Raw genomic sequence first — 16808 nt, forward strand, 5'->3', positions numbered from 1 at the left:
TCCCCTGATCCCTGCCTCCTGCCTTCTCCTGCCGCATTTCTCCTCCATAGATTGGAGATTATGGATATTTTGGAAAATGCAGAATTTTGTATTTTGGTCAGACCCTCGCCCCTTTATAGATTTATCTGTGAAAGAGAAGGGATCAGTCTAAATGTTTGTAATATTGTTTAGTTTCTATTATTTCGCTATTGTCGAAAACAAAGTGGATCCGATTATTTGTCTAGTTGTCTAGTACAAAATAAGGAACTCTATATAATCAATAATGATCGTTAGTGAGAAACGACTCCAATAAAGGTTAGGGAATATGTTTTCCATCCATTGTCGTGTTCAGTTCATAACGGACAACCGGTAAAAGCGTTTTTCTTCTGGTCAGCTGAACAAGAAGTGTGACGAGGCCCGCCAGGAGAAGGAGACCATGGTGATGAAGTACGTGAGGGGGGAGAAGGAGGCGCTGGACCTGCGCAGGGACAAGGAGTCGCTGGAGAAGAGGCTGAGGGAGGCCACCAAGGAGGTGGACCGCCAGGCCCTGAGGGGGAACCAGCTGGCCCAGGAGAAAGGCCGGCTGCAGCAGCTCCACGATGCTAAGGTAATGCTACACGGTCAGCTAGGATGCTAAGGTAATGCTAAACAGTCACCTAGGATGCTAAAGTAATGCTAAACAGTCACCTAGGATGCTAAGGTAATGCTAAACAAGTCACCTAGGATGCTAAGGTAATGCTAAACAGTCACCTAGGATGCTAAGGTCATGCTAAACAGTCACCTAGGATGCTAAGGTCATGCTAAACAGTCACCTAGGATGCTATAGTTATGCTAAACAGTCACCTAGGATGCTAAAGTAATGCTAAACAGTCACCTAGGATGCTAAAGTAATGCTAAACAGTCACCTAGGATGCTAAAGTAATGCTAAACAGTCACCTAGGATGCTAAGGTAATGCTAAACTGTCACCTCGGATGCTAAAGTAATGCTAAACAGTCACCTAGGATGCTAAGGTAATGCTAAACAGTCACCTCGGATGCTAAGGTAATGCTAGACAGTCACCTAGCATTACCTTAGCATCCTAGAAAGCCCCGATGCTAGGGTAAAGGTGAACAGTAAATATATGATAATAATGTAATGCTACAGCAGCTCCGTGATGATAGGGTAAAGATGACAGACAATTCATGATAAAAACATAATGCTACAGCAGCTCCGTGATGATAGGGTAAAGATGACAGACAATTCATAATAAAAACATAATGCTACAGCAGCTCCCTGATGATAGGGTAAAGATAACAGACAATTCATGATGCAAACATCATGCTACAGCAGCTCCCTGATGATAGGGTAAAGATAACAGACAATTCATGATGCAAACATAATGCCACAGCAGCTCCATGATGCTAGGGTAATGGTAAATCGTGCATTTATGATAGTAATGTTGTGATACCACAGATAACAGTTGATCACTTCATGATGCTAATGCTCCAAATTGACCCGTACGGTAATACAATGTAGCTTACTGAATGACAAGCACAATCAGTGCGTGCACTTGAACGGTTCAGGACGAAAAACACAATACCGTAAAAAACAACGCCAGATTTGTGTTGATATATGTTTATGTATGTAGAAACAAAGTGAGGAGGAGAATGACTTATTGAAATAATTTCTGACAAAATATGCTCTTAAGACATTCATTTAGGGAACAGACAGGGAAGAGAGGATTAAATGCCATAGTTTTGCATAAATATATACTATCAAAACCGTGACCAGAAATCGTGAAACAAACTGAACCGTGACACACCTGAACAGTAACACCCCTGCCAGTCACTACCGCACACCCTTAAAACAATAGAGTTCATTGTTGGTATTGCATGTAAACCTGACACCAGACCAAAACGGACCCCTTTGTAGAATGGGGAAAAACCCTAACCTTGTTGCAGCCTTAAAGGAGAAAGAGAGACACCAAGAAATGAGAGCTGTATCGCTACCATGATGTCATGGGACACGACTAGTATACTAAAACTTGAAATGTCCCTGAGGGGGAATTTGTTTTACAACACTATTCATAGTAGAAAAATACCATAATAAAACACAAACGTAATCACTGTCTGAAATGGAACACAGACAATGACAACAAGTAGGGCCCAAGACAAACACTGGGACTGAATTCTTAGTAAACCTAATATCAATACACAAGTATTAGTAAGTGAGTAATGGATTGAATTTATATAGCGCTTTTCTAGACACTCAAAGACGCTTTACAGTGAAGGGGGGACCTCGCTTGAACAAAAACACCTGAGGTACGATTGTTCAACAAGCCCACAGCTGTAGGGAAAGCAGTCGACCTGTATCTGTTAGAGCCACACATCCTGGTGGGGTAACTGGGGCAGATGCAGGGGGCTGGGAGTGTGAGACGACAGCCTGAGCCTTATCCCTGTATAAGATGAGAGGGATCATGGAGGCTGGCACCCATGATCTTATGGCTCACTTCCACAAGGTGGCCCAGTTATTAGTATTGTTCAGCCTGATGCTGCTGAACCAGTAGATGGGGGACTTAAGGCAAGAGGAAACACCCTCAAATGACGCAGATACTTCAAGAATTGCCAGTAAAAAGTATTTGAAATGTTGTATATATATAATTATATTTATTAATAATAATAATAATAATAATAATAATAAAATAATTTGATCTGCAAAACGGAAGAGGGAGGGTTGACCATTACGAGTTATGAGAAAAGCAGCCAAACATAGCAATGCATTGCAATTTTCTTCTGAGATGTCATGGGATTTGCCAATAAAATGGCTGGGAGGTTCTTCTCGTTTCTCACTGCCCTTGTCTCCCCGTGTCTTCTGCACGCGGCCAGGAGGGCGAGGTGAGCCGGACGACTCGAGAGCTGGACAAGCTGAAGGAGGAGATCAACTCCCAGCTCATCAAAGCCAAGTGGGCTCAGAACAAACTGAAGAGCGAGAGCGACGCCCACAAGGTAGGGTCCACTTCCCCCTCACCACAAACACACAGCTTAAATGCATTGGGCTGTCACGGCTCGGGACTCCTTTATTAACGCCTGAAATTAATCTTGAAAACCCCAAATGGGAATCTGGTGCGTCACACATTTGTTAGATTAACCCTAACAGCAAGAACCCGTGATATCAAAATCCCAATGAATCAATGCGAGAATTCACAATCAAATATCGATACTTTTTTATAAAACAGAAAACCACCTGAGCTCGTCTGCATCTCATGCGACCCTAACAGAGGTGGGGGAAAACTGGCCGAGACACCGGATGTTTATCGGAGAGGCCAGAGTCAATACTTATCTCTTTCTAATCTCACTGTAAACAATGACGCATGGGAAGACTTGGCCTGTATATCTGTTATCTGCTATGCGGATATTGCCTGAGATATTGCATGAAATACAGAACGATATCATAGCCAGAAGGTCGCTGATGGTTTTGAGGACTGCATTCGGCATGACTATGTGCTTGGGGAACAACATCCCACACAAAAATAAGCATATGACATGAGCATTAAGTTCATAGGGGAGAGGGCTGACTTAAACAACATGTGTATTTTTATTTTATATATTTTAAAACATCATTTTTGAAAGGTGTCATAAATGGTCCTGTGTATAACAGGAGGATTATGATGGGTAGCCATGAGCGAGCTACTCCTAAACACTTAATGTTTGTGCAGCGGAAAGGTGGAAGAAGCCGGGGGAAATCAAGAAATGTTCGGAGGGGGGCAGAGTAGAGCGCGTACCATCAGGGCTCCGTCCTTACGGCAGGAACCCGGGTTTGATTCCCGGCCCTGGTCATTTACTGCATGTCCTCCCTTCTCGCTCTCCCATACCTCCCTGTCTAACTCTCAGTGAATCTGTCATGAATAAAGCATAAATATGCAAAAGTGAATCTTAAAAAAAAATATATATATATATATATAAAAACCTCAGATCTAATAATGAGGTCACGGGACAAAGAAGTTGTGTGTGCAAAGCCCTCAGCTTTGCACATGGTGACTGATTCATCAGTTATACATGAAAACCCAACTTGAGTCTTATCTCTTGGAGGGAATCTGTCCCATTAATGTATGATGATGTCTCGTTCAGGCATTGCAGAAGACCAAAGCCAGTTCAGCAATAACCCTTGAGTGAAAATCCAATGAAATTTGCGGCAACATAATGTATTTTTGATGAAGTCTTTCTTCTTGCCTTGAAGAAAAGAAAGAAATACACAAATATGTCAAATTACTTTAAACATGCACTGTTTGACTTTTTCTACTATAGCTAAAAATATCTAAACTAGAACATTCCTCAAGAATACAAAGCAGCCATCCAACGATTCAATCCATCCTGGCACTTTTTTATCTATGAATCGTTTTATTCTGGTCTACTTTCACGCCCAACTGCTCAGACGACAGTAACTGTTACATAATAACTCACTAAATATTGCTTATTGGAAAATGTACATAGTGCATGAATAGCGATTGAGATACATATGTGTATGTCCTATAATTTTAAACAAATTTATTGTTATTGTGTAAAGCACTTTTGTATTGGTGTGTTTGGACAAAAAGCTTGATATAAATAAAGTTCTGTTAATTGATTAATGGCCTCTTCTTCCTTATGAAGTTGGTAGCTTTTCCATTAAAAAAAAACACGTTTTAAGCACGCTTTCTCCCATTTCATAGGAGCCTTGTCTAATACAGCCTGAACATGGTCACCTACGGGAAAATAATGTCACATGATTCATTCTTGAATGGATAAACATGCTTGTGCATGTTTTCATTAATGTTTATGTGGTTATGGCTTGCACGTTCATGTATCTATTTCACTTAACATGTTGTCATTGTGTGCTTGTTTGTAGGAGACTAAGGATAAACTGAAGGAGACGACAGCCAAACTCGTCCAGGCCAAAGAAGAGACGGAACAGATACGCAAGAACTGTCAAGACATCATCCGAACATACCAGGTGTGTGTGTGTGTGTGTGTGTGTGTGTGTGTGTGTGTGTGTGTGTGTGTGTGTGTGTGTGTGTGTGTGTGTGTGTGTGTGTGTGTGTGTGTGTGTGTGTGTGTGTGTGTGTGTGTGTGTGTGTGTGTGTGATCATAGTACTTTATAAATGTACTGTGTGCGTGTAATAATTCAGTGACCCAAGTACCCACGTCTCACTAGGGTGCCATGAAAGAAACATGCTTTGCCTCGGGTTGTTTTTGTGTGTGTGTGCGCACAAATGTTCTTGTTGCTTAATTTCTCATCTCTTAATTAATTCCTGTTCTATTGAGGGCCTTCTACTGTTAATTTATGACCACATGGAGAGGTTTGGAAATCATTTATTCAGCTTGGTTGCCTGAAGCCAGTGTACGCTGTCAATTGTTTAGTTGTTTTAATTAATTTTAGAAAAATACTTTCATTGAGAACAAATGATCTGATGTCTCTCGCTCTCTTCATATCTCTAGACTTTTACGAGGGGTTCAAGCTAGGGCTAGGCAAAAATTCAATATTATCTTTGAATAGAATTTTATCGTCCTGAACTGAAGATATCGACCTGTGGTGAAACAAGTTTCATATTCTCAATTAATAACGGTGAGAAGATATGCCAATAAAAGGACAAACGATTATAAAACAAACTACTATACTTTAAATATACATATACTTCAATGTAATGATCCACAGTGAGAACGTTTTGAATATTGTTTTGAATTTGTCCCCCAGTGTATAGGGAAGTATATGTGTGTGTGTATAGGGAAGAGGTTTTGACTGGATGATGACATACATGCATATATACATAACTGCGTACGTACATAGTAGTATGGTGTGTGTGTAAAGTTTTGTTTCGACTCTGGTCTTTGCAGGAGTCTGAGGAGATTAAATCCAACGAGCTGGATGCAAAGCTGAAGGAGACGAAGGGAGAGCTGGAGAAACGCAAGCAGGAGCACACCGACCAGCAGGAGGTAGCTCACATGAACATGCAGACATGTGTAATACACATGCACACACACACGTGCATGATATACATACATTCAAGCCCACCCCGCATACATACTGGCATAAGCACCAGGGTAGGAATTCCCTTCATCCCCTCTGTGTAATACCAGGCATTTTGAAACATTTCCACGGCAATTTGATCAAATGGAATACCTAATTTTTATCTGTGTTGCACGACACAAACACAAAAACACTCAATGACCGATTGAAAACATACAGAGTGAAATACATGTATACATGCATGCATGCATGCATGCATGTGCATTCATAGACTCGCATACAAGTTAAGTGCACCTGTTGGATCCCTCCTCCCAGCGGCATTCAGAGTGCCATAATGCACGTACATAGTCAGAAAATTAGAATATCGTGCAAAAGTTCATTTATTTCAGTAATTCAACTTAAAAGGTCATACTAATACATTATTTAGACTCATTACATGCAAAGTGAGATATTCCAAGCCTTTATTTGTTATAATTTTGAAGATTATGGCTTACATCTTATGAAAACCCAAAATTCAAAATCTTTAAAATATTACATGAAAAATCAATAAAAAAAGGATTTTAAATAAAGAAATGTTGGCCCTATGCAAAGTATAATCATGCATATGTACTCTTGGTTTGGGCCCCTTTTGCATGAATTACTGCCTTAATGCGGCGTGGCATGGATGCTATCAGCCTGTGGCACTTCTGAGGTGTTATGGATGACCAGGATGCTTCAATAGCGGCCTTCAGCTCTTTGGCATTGTTCGGTCTCATGTCTTTCATCTTTCTCTTGGCAATGCCCCATAGATTCTCTATGGGGTTCAGGTCAGGCGAGTTTGCTGGCCAATCAAGGACAGTAATCCCATGGTCATTGAACCAGGTTTTTGTAGTTTTGGCAGTGTGGGCAGGTGCCAAGTCCTTCTGGAAAAATAAGTCAGCATCCCCATAAAGATGGTCCGCTGAAGAAAGCATGAAGTGCTCTAAAATGTCCTGGTAGACGGCTGCGTTGACTCTGGTCTTAATAAAGCACAGTGGACAAACATCAGCAGATGACATGGCTCCCCAAACCAACACAGACTATGGAAACCTCCCACTGGACTTTAAGCATCTTGCCTCTCCAATCTTTCTCCAGACTCTGGGACCTTGGTTTCCAAATGCGATGCAGAATTTGCTCTCATCCGAAAAGAGGACTTTTGACCATTGAGCAATAGACCAGTTATTGTTTTCTTTAGCCCAGGTAAGATGCTTCTGACGTTGTTTCTTGTTCAGGAGTGGCTTGACAAGAGGAATACGACATTTAAAGCCCATTTCACAGATTTGTCTCTTGATGCACTCACCCCAGCCTCAGTCCAGTCCTTGTGAAGCTCTCCAACACTTTTGAAAGGCCTTTTGCGCACAATCCTCTCCAGGCTGTGGTCATCCCTGCTGCTTGTGCACCTTTCCTTCCACACTTTGCCCTTCCAGTTAACTTTCTATCTTTAAGTTGAATTACTGAAATAAATGAACTTTTGCACGATATTCTAATTTTCTAAGCACTTATTTAGACAAACGTATACACATATACACACACTCAAACACACTCATGCACGTAAGAAAGAGATAGACGAAGGTTGTGCATGGCTAGGCCAATCAAAGCAATGATCACACACGGCCACTTTTATCCGAAGTGACTTCCATTGAAGAGGGACACCATTCAGGAGCAGTGGCTTGCTCTGTGGGCATTTGGGATCGAACCCGGTTCCAGTGTTCCCAGTTCCAGTGTAGTGCCACTGCCTAGGGAATCCAACTTGCTACTCCACTACCCTCTGATTTTATATTTATATTGCTCACATTTTCAAACAATCAAAATTGCATCTAGTTATTAAAGTAAACAAAGAGGCCTATTATGTACAGAGATGTGTTGTTCTCTGTAAGAGCGGCACCCTCATCATCACAGGAAGGATGAAGGTGTTAACTCTGCCAGTGTGAAGTGGTCTGTTATCCAAGGCTTGTCCTAATAGGGGTGCTGGTTAATGGATTTAGCCCTGATTACTCCTGTTAAATGTTTATTTTATATTTCAAGTGTTCTTTTCCCAGCCTCACCAAGGTACAACCAATAATAATCTGACTCACAGCAGGGCCTCACAAACACGCTAGCTCTCTACCTCTCGCTCTCTCTCTCGCTCTCTCACTCGGTCGCTCTCTCTCTTTCGCTCTCTCTCCCGCTCGGTCTCTCGCTCTCGCTCGGTCTCTCTCTCTCGCTCGGTCTCTCGCTCTCGCTATTTCTCCCTCCCTAAAAAATGTCCGTCCTCCCCTCAGCCTGTTTTTCTCAAAGCCCAGTTCTGGGGGGACTTTTAAAAATAAATGGCCTAGAAAGAATCAATACACATCCCTGCGATTACGAACAACAACCCCAGCGGACACTGACTGCCATTTTCCACACTATCCATCCCCTGGCTGCCTCAACCAGCGACCACATTCCAGCCCCTACCCAAGCGACCATGACCCTAACACTCCCCCCGCTACGATGCATTGTGAGGACCTTGTGTTTACCGCTGCGCTGCTTTTACACCTACTGGTGTCGTAGTCGTACTTGTTTGGTCATTTGTTGTTGTTGTTGTTGTTGTTGTTGTTGTGGTTGTTCCCGTTTGTGCACAGGACAAGTGCCTCCTCCTAGTGTGTGTGGTTTGAAGTGGGCCTTTCACCAGCCCTGTTAACGCATTGATCGGCCCCCGCGATCCCCCCCTGTGGTCCCCTGAGGCCCGGTCCTCATGAATACATTACAACTGGGACTGTGTTTTTGCCATGGCCTGAATCGTTTTCCCAGCGAGATTTATTTATGTATTTCTGGGTATACAATTATGAAAGAATAACTGAAGGATTTTTCAACCTGGACCTTATTTTCCCATTATAAGGGGTCTAAGGAACTTATGCAAAGAAAAATTAAATCGAATTGAGCAAAAACTCTGCAGCTGTATTCTGTGAAACGGTCTGTACTGTGATCCTTTTGGGCAGTGGCTCACGTTTAATGTAAGGTTTTGTGAAAATAGGGTCCAAGTTATCATTTTTAAAGGTTTAATAGGTTATTTCTTCTGCAAGGTGTCTCTCAATCAGAACGGGAACAAAATGCGTTGTTTGCAGCGTCGTAGCGTGGGAACAGGCGGGTGGATGTCTTCACCTACATTGCCGGTGAAATTTCCCTCTGAGGGGACACGAAGTCACCCGTGAACATGATTTCTAAGGTTTTATTCATGTTACATTTATTCACGGTATGTAATTACATTCTAATCAAATTGCAACAAGTAACATAACATTAACTTCCTTGGTTACCATTAGATAAGTTGACGGAAGAAAAACGGATAACGGATAACAATCAGTGACGTATTAAATAATGGGGTAGGCCAGCGTGTTATCTGTTGTCAGAACAATCATACAAAAAAGAACTCGCACATAATAAGATTGTGGTGGTTGTGGTAGCTGACGGGGGGGATGGGGGTGGGGGGGCAGTAATCCCATCCCTGTCTGGCAGCAGCACTCCTCTCTTTAGATCCGTCATTTGGACAATATGTCGACACAATTGGCAAATTACTAAGTACCCTTCCATAATCAATAGCTTGACTAAATAACTTCAACCAGACATCTCCCACGGTTCAAAATGTTCCAAATGTTTAAGATATTTTTGCAGTTTAGAATTGTACCCCACTAGCTCTACAACAGTAAAAGGTCTGTTGAATACAGCGAGGCCACTGAATACAGGTTGTCCTCATTTGATACTCAGGGGGGATTCGGATGTTATCCTGTTGTGTTGTGACTGCAGCCACTGAGACTGGCTCCAGACTGATTGAAATCGATAGTGTTGTTCCGTGGGTGTTTTGATGAACAATGATCTGACCATTTTGGCTTCATGTATCAGAGCTGTGTTAATGTACTATGATTCATGATCCTTGTTTTAACCTTTTGAGGGTCTCTTATCACAACTGTGTTAGCTATGGTTTGACCTTCAGATTTCTGATTCATGGATGTTTGTTTTTACCTTTTCTAATGGTCGATGTTCCACGGGTGTGTAATTGAACTCTGACCTGTGTGTACGCTATGGTTCAACCTTTCAGATTCGTGTTCCATGGGTGCGTAAATGACCTCTGACCTGTGTTTTGACCCCGCTAGGTGCACAGGGTGAAGGCCAAGGAGCTGGAAGACCTCAGGAGGAAGTACAAGGAGTCCATGGATGAGCTGGAAACGCTGCGGACCAAGGTCAGCCTCACGCGCACCCCTCTCTCTGCACCAGCGGACCTAAAACCGTCTTGAGTTTTCAAACGGCCTCCCGGCCTTTCACTCATGAACTCTGGATCACCTCTGGAGAATCGGGTCCGGAGATGATCCAGAGTGGCTCTTTCACACGTGCAACACACAGAGATAAGCCGCGTCAGAGGTGTTCACATCGCGGTGTTGGAAGCCTCACCCGCCATCTTCGCTGAATACGTTCTGAACAAAACACCACGACTACCATGATGTAAACAAAACACGTTTGAACACATTTTGCGCATTCAAACCATCCTCGACAAAACACCGCGTCTACCACTGAATACGTTTTTGAAAAAAACGTATCGATGTGTTAGCAACACATCGAGGATGGCGGATGAGGCTTCCAACACCGTGATGCTGACTCAGTAGATGGAACCGCCATCAACACATCAGCCACGCCCACTCGCTGGTTGTGACTTTAACCAGGGGTCTGGCCGGGTAAACCCTGGGGAAACCCACAGCTTATTTATAGTTATTGGCACATTCTACAGATATATCTATATCACTTTACTTTATAAAATAATAAATACATATTAGTAAATCTTAAATTATGCCACCGCACGGAAATGAGCTGAAGCAGAGCTTTGGTACCCCGTTGCTCTTACTCGTTGTGGGGAATGGACTTCAGAAGGTGGTTTGATAGCAGAAAAGCCAGGAGTCATGTTAGAAAGTGCAGGGCTGTAATAGGATTAAAAAAATAATTAGAAAAATGTAAATAAGAGTTAAAAACCCTTGAGCCATGAGTCCTCAATATGGCAGAACCGACCCTTGCATTTATGCTACACTGAAATTGCACATGAGAGAGGGAGCGAGCGAGAGATACAGATGCATGGTGTATGTAACGTTGTGCTGTGTCTTCAGCTGCGGTGTCTGGAGGAGGAGCGTCCGCGCTGGGAGGAGGAGCTCCAGAAGTACAGAGAGATGATCAACAGGCAGAAGGCTGAGATCGGCCAGCAGAGAGAGAGACTGGGGGAGATCGACCGCCTGGAGGAGCAGCACCTACAGTACGCTTAACACACACACACACACACACACACACACACACACACACACACACACACACACACACACACACACACACACACACACACACACACACACACACACACACACACACACACACACACACACACACACACACACACACGCATCCAGAGACACACACACACATCCAGAGACACACACACACACATCCAGAGACACACACACTCACACACACATCCAGAGACACACACACACATCCAGAGACACACACACATCCAGAGACACACACACATCCAGAGACAAACGCTACGGTTAGACAGGTCCTTAAGTAGTTTGAAATCAAACGCTCCTAACAAAAAAAAGGGTAGTCCCACACAGATCACCGCCATTGATTTATCGATGAGGTATCGATGGATGGACTGCTGGACTATGTATCAGGATTAGTACTACTGATGTCAGCCGGGAGACTTCACCCGTTTGTGCAGTGAAGCGTATGACTGTTGGGGGAATTCTACCATTCAGAAAGCCCTGTATTTCTTTTTAAGCAGCCGCTCAAAATGACATTGTGTCTTATTGTGTGGACACACTAAAACCGAGTGCGGGGGAGGGAGGGAGGGAGGGAGGGAGGGCGCCAGAGGGAGATGAAGAAAGTCATTCATTTTTAGGGAACAAAAATGAATGTACCTTTTTTTTAAGGTACTACATGAGATGAAGGCCCTTCATCTTAGAAGGAAAGGACTAAACTCTAAGGGAATCAGAGCAGCTCTTTGCAAATCGAGTTAGCAGTAGAACAGTCTGGAGACCCGCAGCTATTAGATTCACCACAATAAAAGACCCCCTGAGCTCTAGCTTTTAGTCTTCATAGTACAGTATGCACTCTGCAGTCATAACCTTGGCCAGTGACAGTTATTTACTCTCTGGCCACACTTGAATTGATCTGGACGGCATTAGGAGACCGTGATGTAGTCCATCGCCCTTTCTTTCCCCTTCAAAACATTATTTCAGAATGATATATTAATCCTTTGTGCAATGCACCAATCACAGAGCCAAAGTGTGTGTGTGTGTGTGTGTGTGTGTGTGTGTGTGTGTGTGTGTGTGTGTGTGTGTGTGTGTGTGTGTGTGTGTGTGTGTGTGTGTGTGTGTGTGTGTGTGTGTGTGTGTGTGTGTGTGTGTGCGCGCGCGCGCCCGTACATTTCTACACTTGTACATGCGTGTAGTGAAGGGGTTTACGGTAATCCAAACGGACGTATACAGCAAGCCCTTGAAATACATATCTGCATATCTTGGCTTTCTGTGTGTTGCTGAAAGCCAACATGGCTGCCAGGATGGTCTGTGTATTAGACCAGAGTGGCATGCATTTATATTTCTGTGGCACTTTTCTAAATGCTTGAATGTTTTATATAATAACACAGAAAAATTTGACCAAGATGGGAAGCTGGTTCGATGTTTATTCAAAGTGAAATTGTCATTTTTAAAAGAGGCAAGCGTGCGTTCAGTGATGCTTTCTAGTAAAGCAGAGGGGCTCTGTCCTGGGATACCAATATAGTTGTGAGCCAATTTGACTGCCAGTTTGAAAGGTTTGTAAGGTTCAAGTTACATCTGAGAAAAAAGCAGACGGGGAGGGGATGTATTTAATTGATATTGATTCTAAATCTTCCTCTTTCTCTTGACAACCCTCACGTCGTACCCACGGCCCTGTCGAGCGTGGCTCATCCTCAACCTTTACCCACTACCCAACGGCCCTGCTCCTGTGTGAGCCCCCCCCCCACCCTGACTGTTTGTTGTGCGTCCGTCGCCCAGGGACCAGCAGGAGGTGTCGGCCCTGCAGGAGGAGTCGGGCGGGCTGAACGGGCAGATCTCGGAGCTCCAGCGCGACGTGGAGGGCAGCCGGGAGCGCGAGGCGGAGCTGCTGGGCTTCACCGAGAAGCTGAGCAGCAAGAACGCCCAGCTGCAGTCGGAGAGCAACGGCCTGCAGGGCCACCTGGACGCGCTGCGGGCCGGCGCCACCGACCTCCAGGCCCGCCTTCAGGACACCCAGGGCCTGCTGCAGGACAAGGTGAGGCCCCCCCCGGGGGGAGGTGGGGGTGGGGGTGGGACCGGCGGGTTAGGGTTTAGTGCTGGCCGGTTGGGAATCTGAGAAGAAGTGCGACTGGCATGAACTCGTTGATGATCAAACAAGACAAAATATGACGGACTAGCTTTTCTCTGTTTTGATATTCTGAAGTAGACCTAAGGTCACGGCCTTTAATCTCAGAGCTTGCTCCAAGCATTCCTCCTCCTTCCCTCCCTCTGTCTGTCCCCCCTCAACGGCTCTGTTCATCACTGCCTCCCCCCCCCCCTCCATGTCTTTTCCTCTTCATTCATCATCCATTCATTCATTCATTCACTCTCTTCCTCTCTCTGAGCCCATCCATTCTAAGGCCCAATCCCATTTCTACCCCTTACCCCTTCCCCTTACCCCTTCCCCTTACCCCTTCAAAACAAGGGGGAGGGGGAAGGGGTAAGGGGTAGAAATGGGATTGGGCCTAACCCTCTGTTAAATCGGTCATCTCTCCCTCTGCACCCCCCTCTTCCTGACTCCCACCCTGCCTCCCTCCCTCCCACCCTCCCTCCCTCCCTCCCTCCCTCCCTCCCCGCTGCCCCCCAGGCCCAGAGGTTGAGGCAGGAGGAGGCGCAGCGGCAGCAGGAGGTGCAGGCCCTGCAGGGGGAGCGGGCGGCGCTGCAGACGGAGGTGGGCCAGCTGAGCACGCGGCTGGGGGAGGTGAGAGACGAGCTGGTCACCCAGAAGAGGAAGCAGGCCGCCAGCATCAAGGACCTCACCAAGCAGCTCATCCAAGGTTAGCCCCAGCCCCCCATCCACTGCGCTCTTATTGTGATAGGACGACCGCCATGCTTCGTGTGGTACGACTATCCCCTCGCTTCTATTGCGGTATGACTATCCTGAGCTTTTATTTTGAAGTTACTCGCCTGTGCTTTTATTTTTATATTTTGAATGCCCTTCCATTTTATCTAATAACTTTTATCGTGTGACAACCTCTGCTCTTTGATTGTGATAGGACTACCCCACACTGTTAATGTGATCCGACTACAGCCCCACTTTTATTGTGCTATGATTACCCCACCATTATATTGTGATTTGACGTCCCCCACACTTCTGTGATCTGACTTTCCCTTCGCTTTATTGTGACATGACAACCCAAGACTTTTATTGTGATAATATTTATCAGCTCTGCTTCTGCTTATTATTCTACCCAGCACTTTAAATTTATTCAAAGATGTAATTTATATAACTCGACAGAACCCACACCAGTGATTTCCCAGTCTCTCTGCAATACCTCCAGACAGCTCTATTAAGCCAGCGTATTTAAAATGTGCTTGCTGGGACCTTTTTTTTATTTGGGCTTATCGAGGAGAAAACCTAATTGAGACACCAAACGTCTTTATCACGAACTCCAGGCACCGAGGTTACCAAACAGCAGTAGAAAACAGCAGTGAGCGCCACGTCAAGATGGGCTGCCCCTATAATTACTGCACACATTTAAACTGCCATGAGGAAAGAACCAAATTATTATCACCCTCGGGGCGGCCGTCTTTGAACCTTCTTGATCTTTTGACCCCGTTTGGATTGTTCTAATCTTGCTTCTTTTTTTAGAATCGAGCCTTCTCCTTTTTTTCCGACTCACTCAGTGTTTTTATATCTCCTCCGTTCTGTAGTCAGGAAGCCATTCATGACCTCGATTACTATGACCATCAGGAGGGGGGGTGGGTAAAGCACTAGTGGAGATGATGAGGGGGGGGGTGGGTAGAGCACTAGTGGAGATGAGGTGGTTAATGGCCCAGCCGCTCAGGGTGGGGGTGGTGGTGGTGTTCTCTGTAGTGATATCTTGTGATGGAATGGAGAGCACCTGAGCTACTGGGGGTCTACCCACTTGTCATGCAGGGTGCGTTGTTAGCTAGCCTGCGCTGCACAGCTAACGCTTAAGATTAGCTCGGAAGCTTTATCTCTTTCAGCTCGGAAACTTAATTCAGAAGCACTTGTGTGTATCTTTCTCCGAACCCGCTCTCCCTCTCCCTCTTTCTCTCCGTCCCTCTCCCTCTGTCTCTCTCTCTCCCTCTCTCTCTCTCCCTCTGTCTCTACCTCCCAATTCAATTTATTGGCCTAATTTGCATGGAAAACAGACGAAATGTACATTGACCAATCATAACAATTAAATTAAATTACAGAAACAAGTTAAAATGATTCATGAATAAGAATATTATGTTGTACCATATAAAAGCAGTTAGGCTTTTAATTTGAATCACACAGCTTATGAATGTGTTTGTGTCCTGAGATCTGTTTGTGTATGAAAGGCACCACAGGCCTGCGTGTCTGACCCAGCTCTGTAGGGGAGCTGCTAATGTCACTAATGGAGTGCTTGTGTGGGTGCATTTGTTTGAGAGTGTGCATGCGTTTGAGTGTTTATATTTTAATGTACGTGTTTGAGTGTGTTTACGTAGGAGTCGATTTACATCCCTAGAAGCCATTCGTCAGTTGGATTACAACGAAAGCATGTGTCTGACTCTATTTCGCTCTTTCTGCACCTTTCTCCCTCTCTGTCTCTATTTCTCTCTCTCTCTTTGTCTCTCTCTCTGTCTTTGTCTCTCTCTCCCTCCCTCTCTCTCCCCCCCCCCCCCCCCCCCCAGCTCACAAGAGGCTTGACCAGGCTGACCAGAACGGGGGCTGTGACAGAGAGGGTAGCAGCATGGGCAGTCGCTCCAGTTCTTCAGGTAATACTACTTCCTGCTTCTTTGCCTACTTCCTGTTAACCCTAACCAAGTTCACACACACTCGCCCTCAAGACACGTCAAGATGGATTCAGGACAGGATTTTCATGTTTTGTTTTGTTAAATTGCTGACTCTGCTGCTTTCATCAGGCAATTCAAATTGGTATTATTTGTGAAGCAGTTTCCTGATTTTGTTATTTATGCGTTTGCTTTCCAGGGTATCGTTGCCGTCCTCAAGAAAATGGTTAGTCTAAAACTAGATGGAGCTGACGAGACATACGACAGTTTAGATGCTGTCGTCTTTCTCGTCGTTCATCTCTCCCTAAGTGTTCCAAGTTAGGGAAAACTAGTTAGATGTTAAAGCTTCAAATATATTTCTTTAACCGTAATAATTAAATTATTCCATTTGGTTTGTTTCAGCACACGTTGTCCTGAAGAACAGATACAATTAATTATTACAAGTAAAAGTAATTACAACTTCTAAGAATTTGCTAAATTAGAGAATGTGCAAGATTTTATCTTTCTAGCTAACCTTGTCTAAACTTTTAAAATGAACCGCTCTGCTCCTCGCCTGCTCCCTCTCCCTGTTCTCTCTAAAGCCGTCTTAAAGCTTGTATTTGAGTAGCTAAGAGAGTGAAAGTCCCATTTATTAATTTAATAACATCCACGGCCACATTCAATCGCCAGCACATCCATGTAGCCGTGGATGCTATCACATCCAAGGCTACGTTGTTGATCAAATCCTGGGCCAATCACAGCTGTAGGTTGGCAAGAAAACAAGAACCCTCTAGAAAATTCTAGAATGGGATTAATCTGATTGCTCTGCAGAAACAACG

General features: G+C 44.4%; 1 protein-coding gene across 2 annotated transcripts in view; it reads left to right on the forward strand.

The window, feature by feature from the left end:
- The window catches only part of ccdc186 (coiled-coil domain-containing protein 186), a 40772-nt gene that overhangs the window by 11091 nt on the left and 12873 nt on the right, over positions 1–16808 (forward strand). Inside the window, exons 5-14 of one of the 2 annotated variants that reach the window (XM_056576803.1) lie at positions 374–586; positions 2845–2964; positions 4844–4948; positions 5830–5928; positions 10087–10173; positions 11086–11228; positions 13009–13264; positions 13856–14045; positions 15892–15975; positions 16190–16216. In XM_056576803.1, coding sequence (XP_056432778.1) covers positions 374–586; positions 2845–2964; positions 4844–4948; positions 5830–5928; positions 10087–10173; positions 11086–11228; positions 13009–13264; positions 13856–14045; positions 15892–15975; positions 16190–16216 — 1324 coding nt within the window. The remainder of the gene's footprint in view (positions 1–373; positions 587–2844; positions 2965–4843; positions 4949–5829; positions 5929–10086; positions 10174–11085; positions 11229–13008; positions 13265–13855; positions 14046–15891; positions 15976–16189; positions 16217–16808) is intronic. The other variant, XM_056576804.1, reaches the window with a different exon arrangement.

The sequence above is a fragment of the Gadus chalcogrammus genome, chromosome 18 (assembly GCF_026213295.1).
Source record: "Gadus chalcogrammus isolate NIFS_2021 chromosome 18, NIFS_Gcha_1.0, whole genome shotgun sequence".
Lineage (NCBI taxonomy): Eukaryota > Metazoa > Chordata > Actinopteri > Gadiformes > Gadidae > Gadus > Gadus chalcogrammus.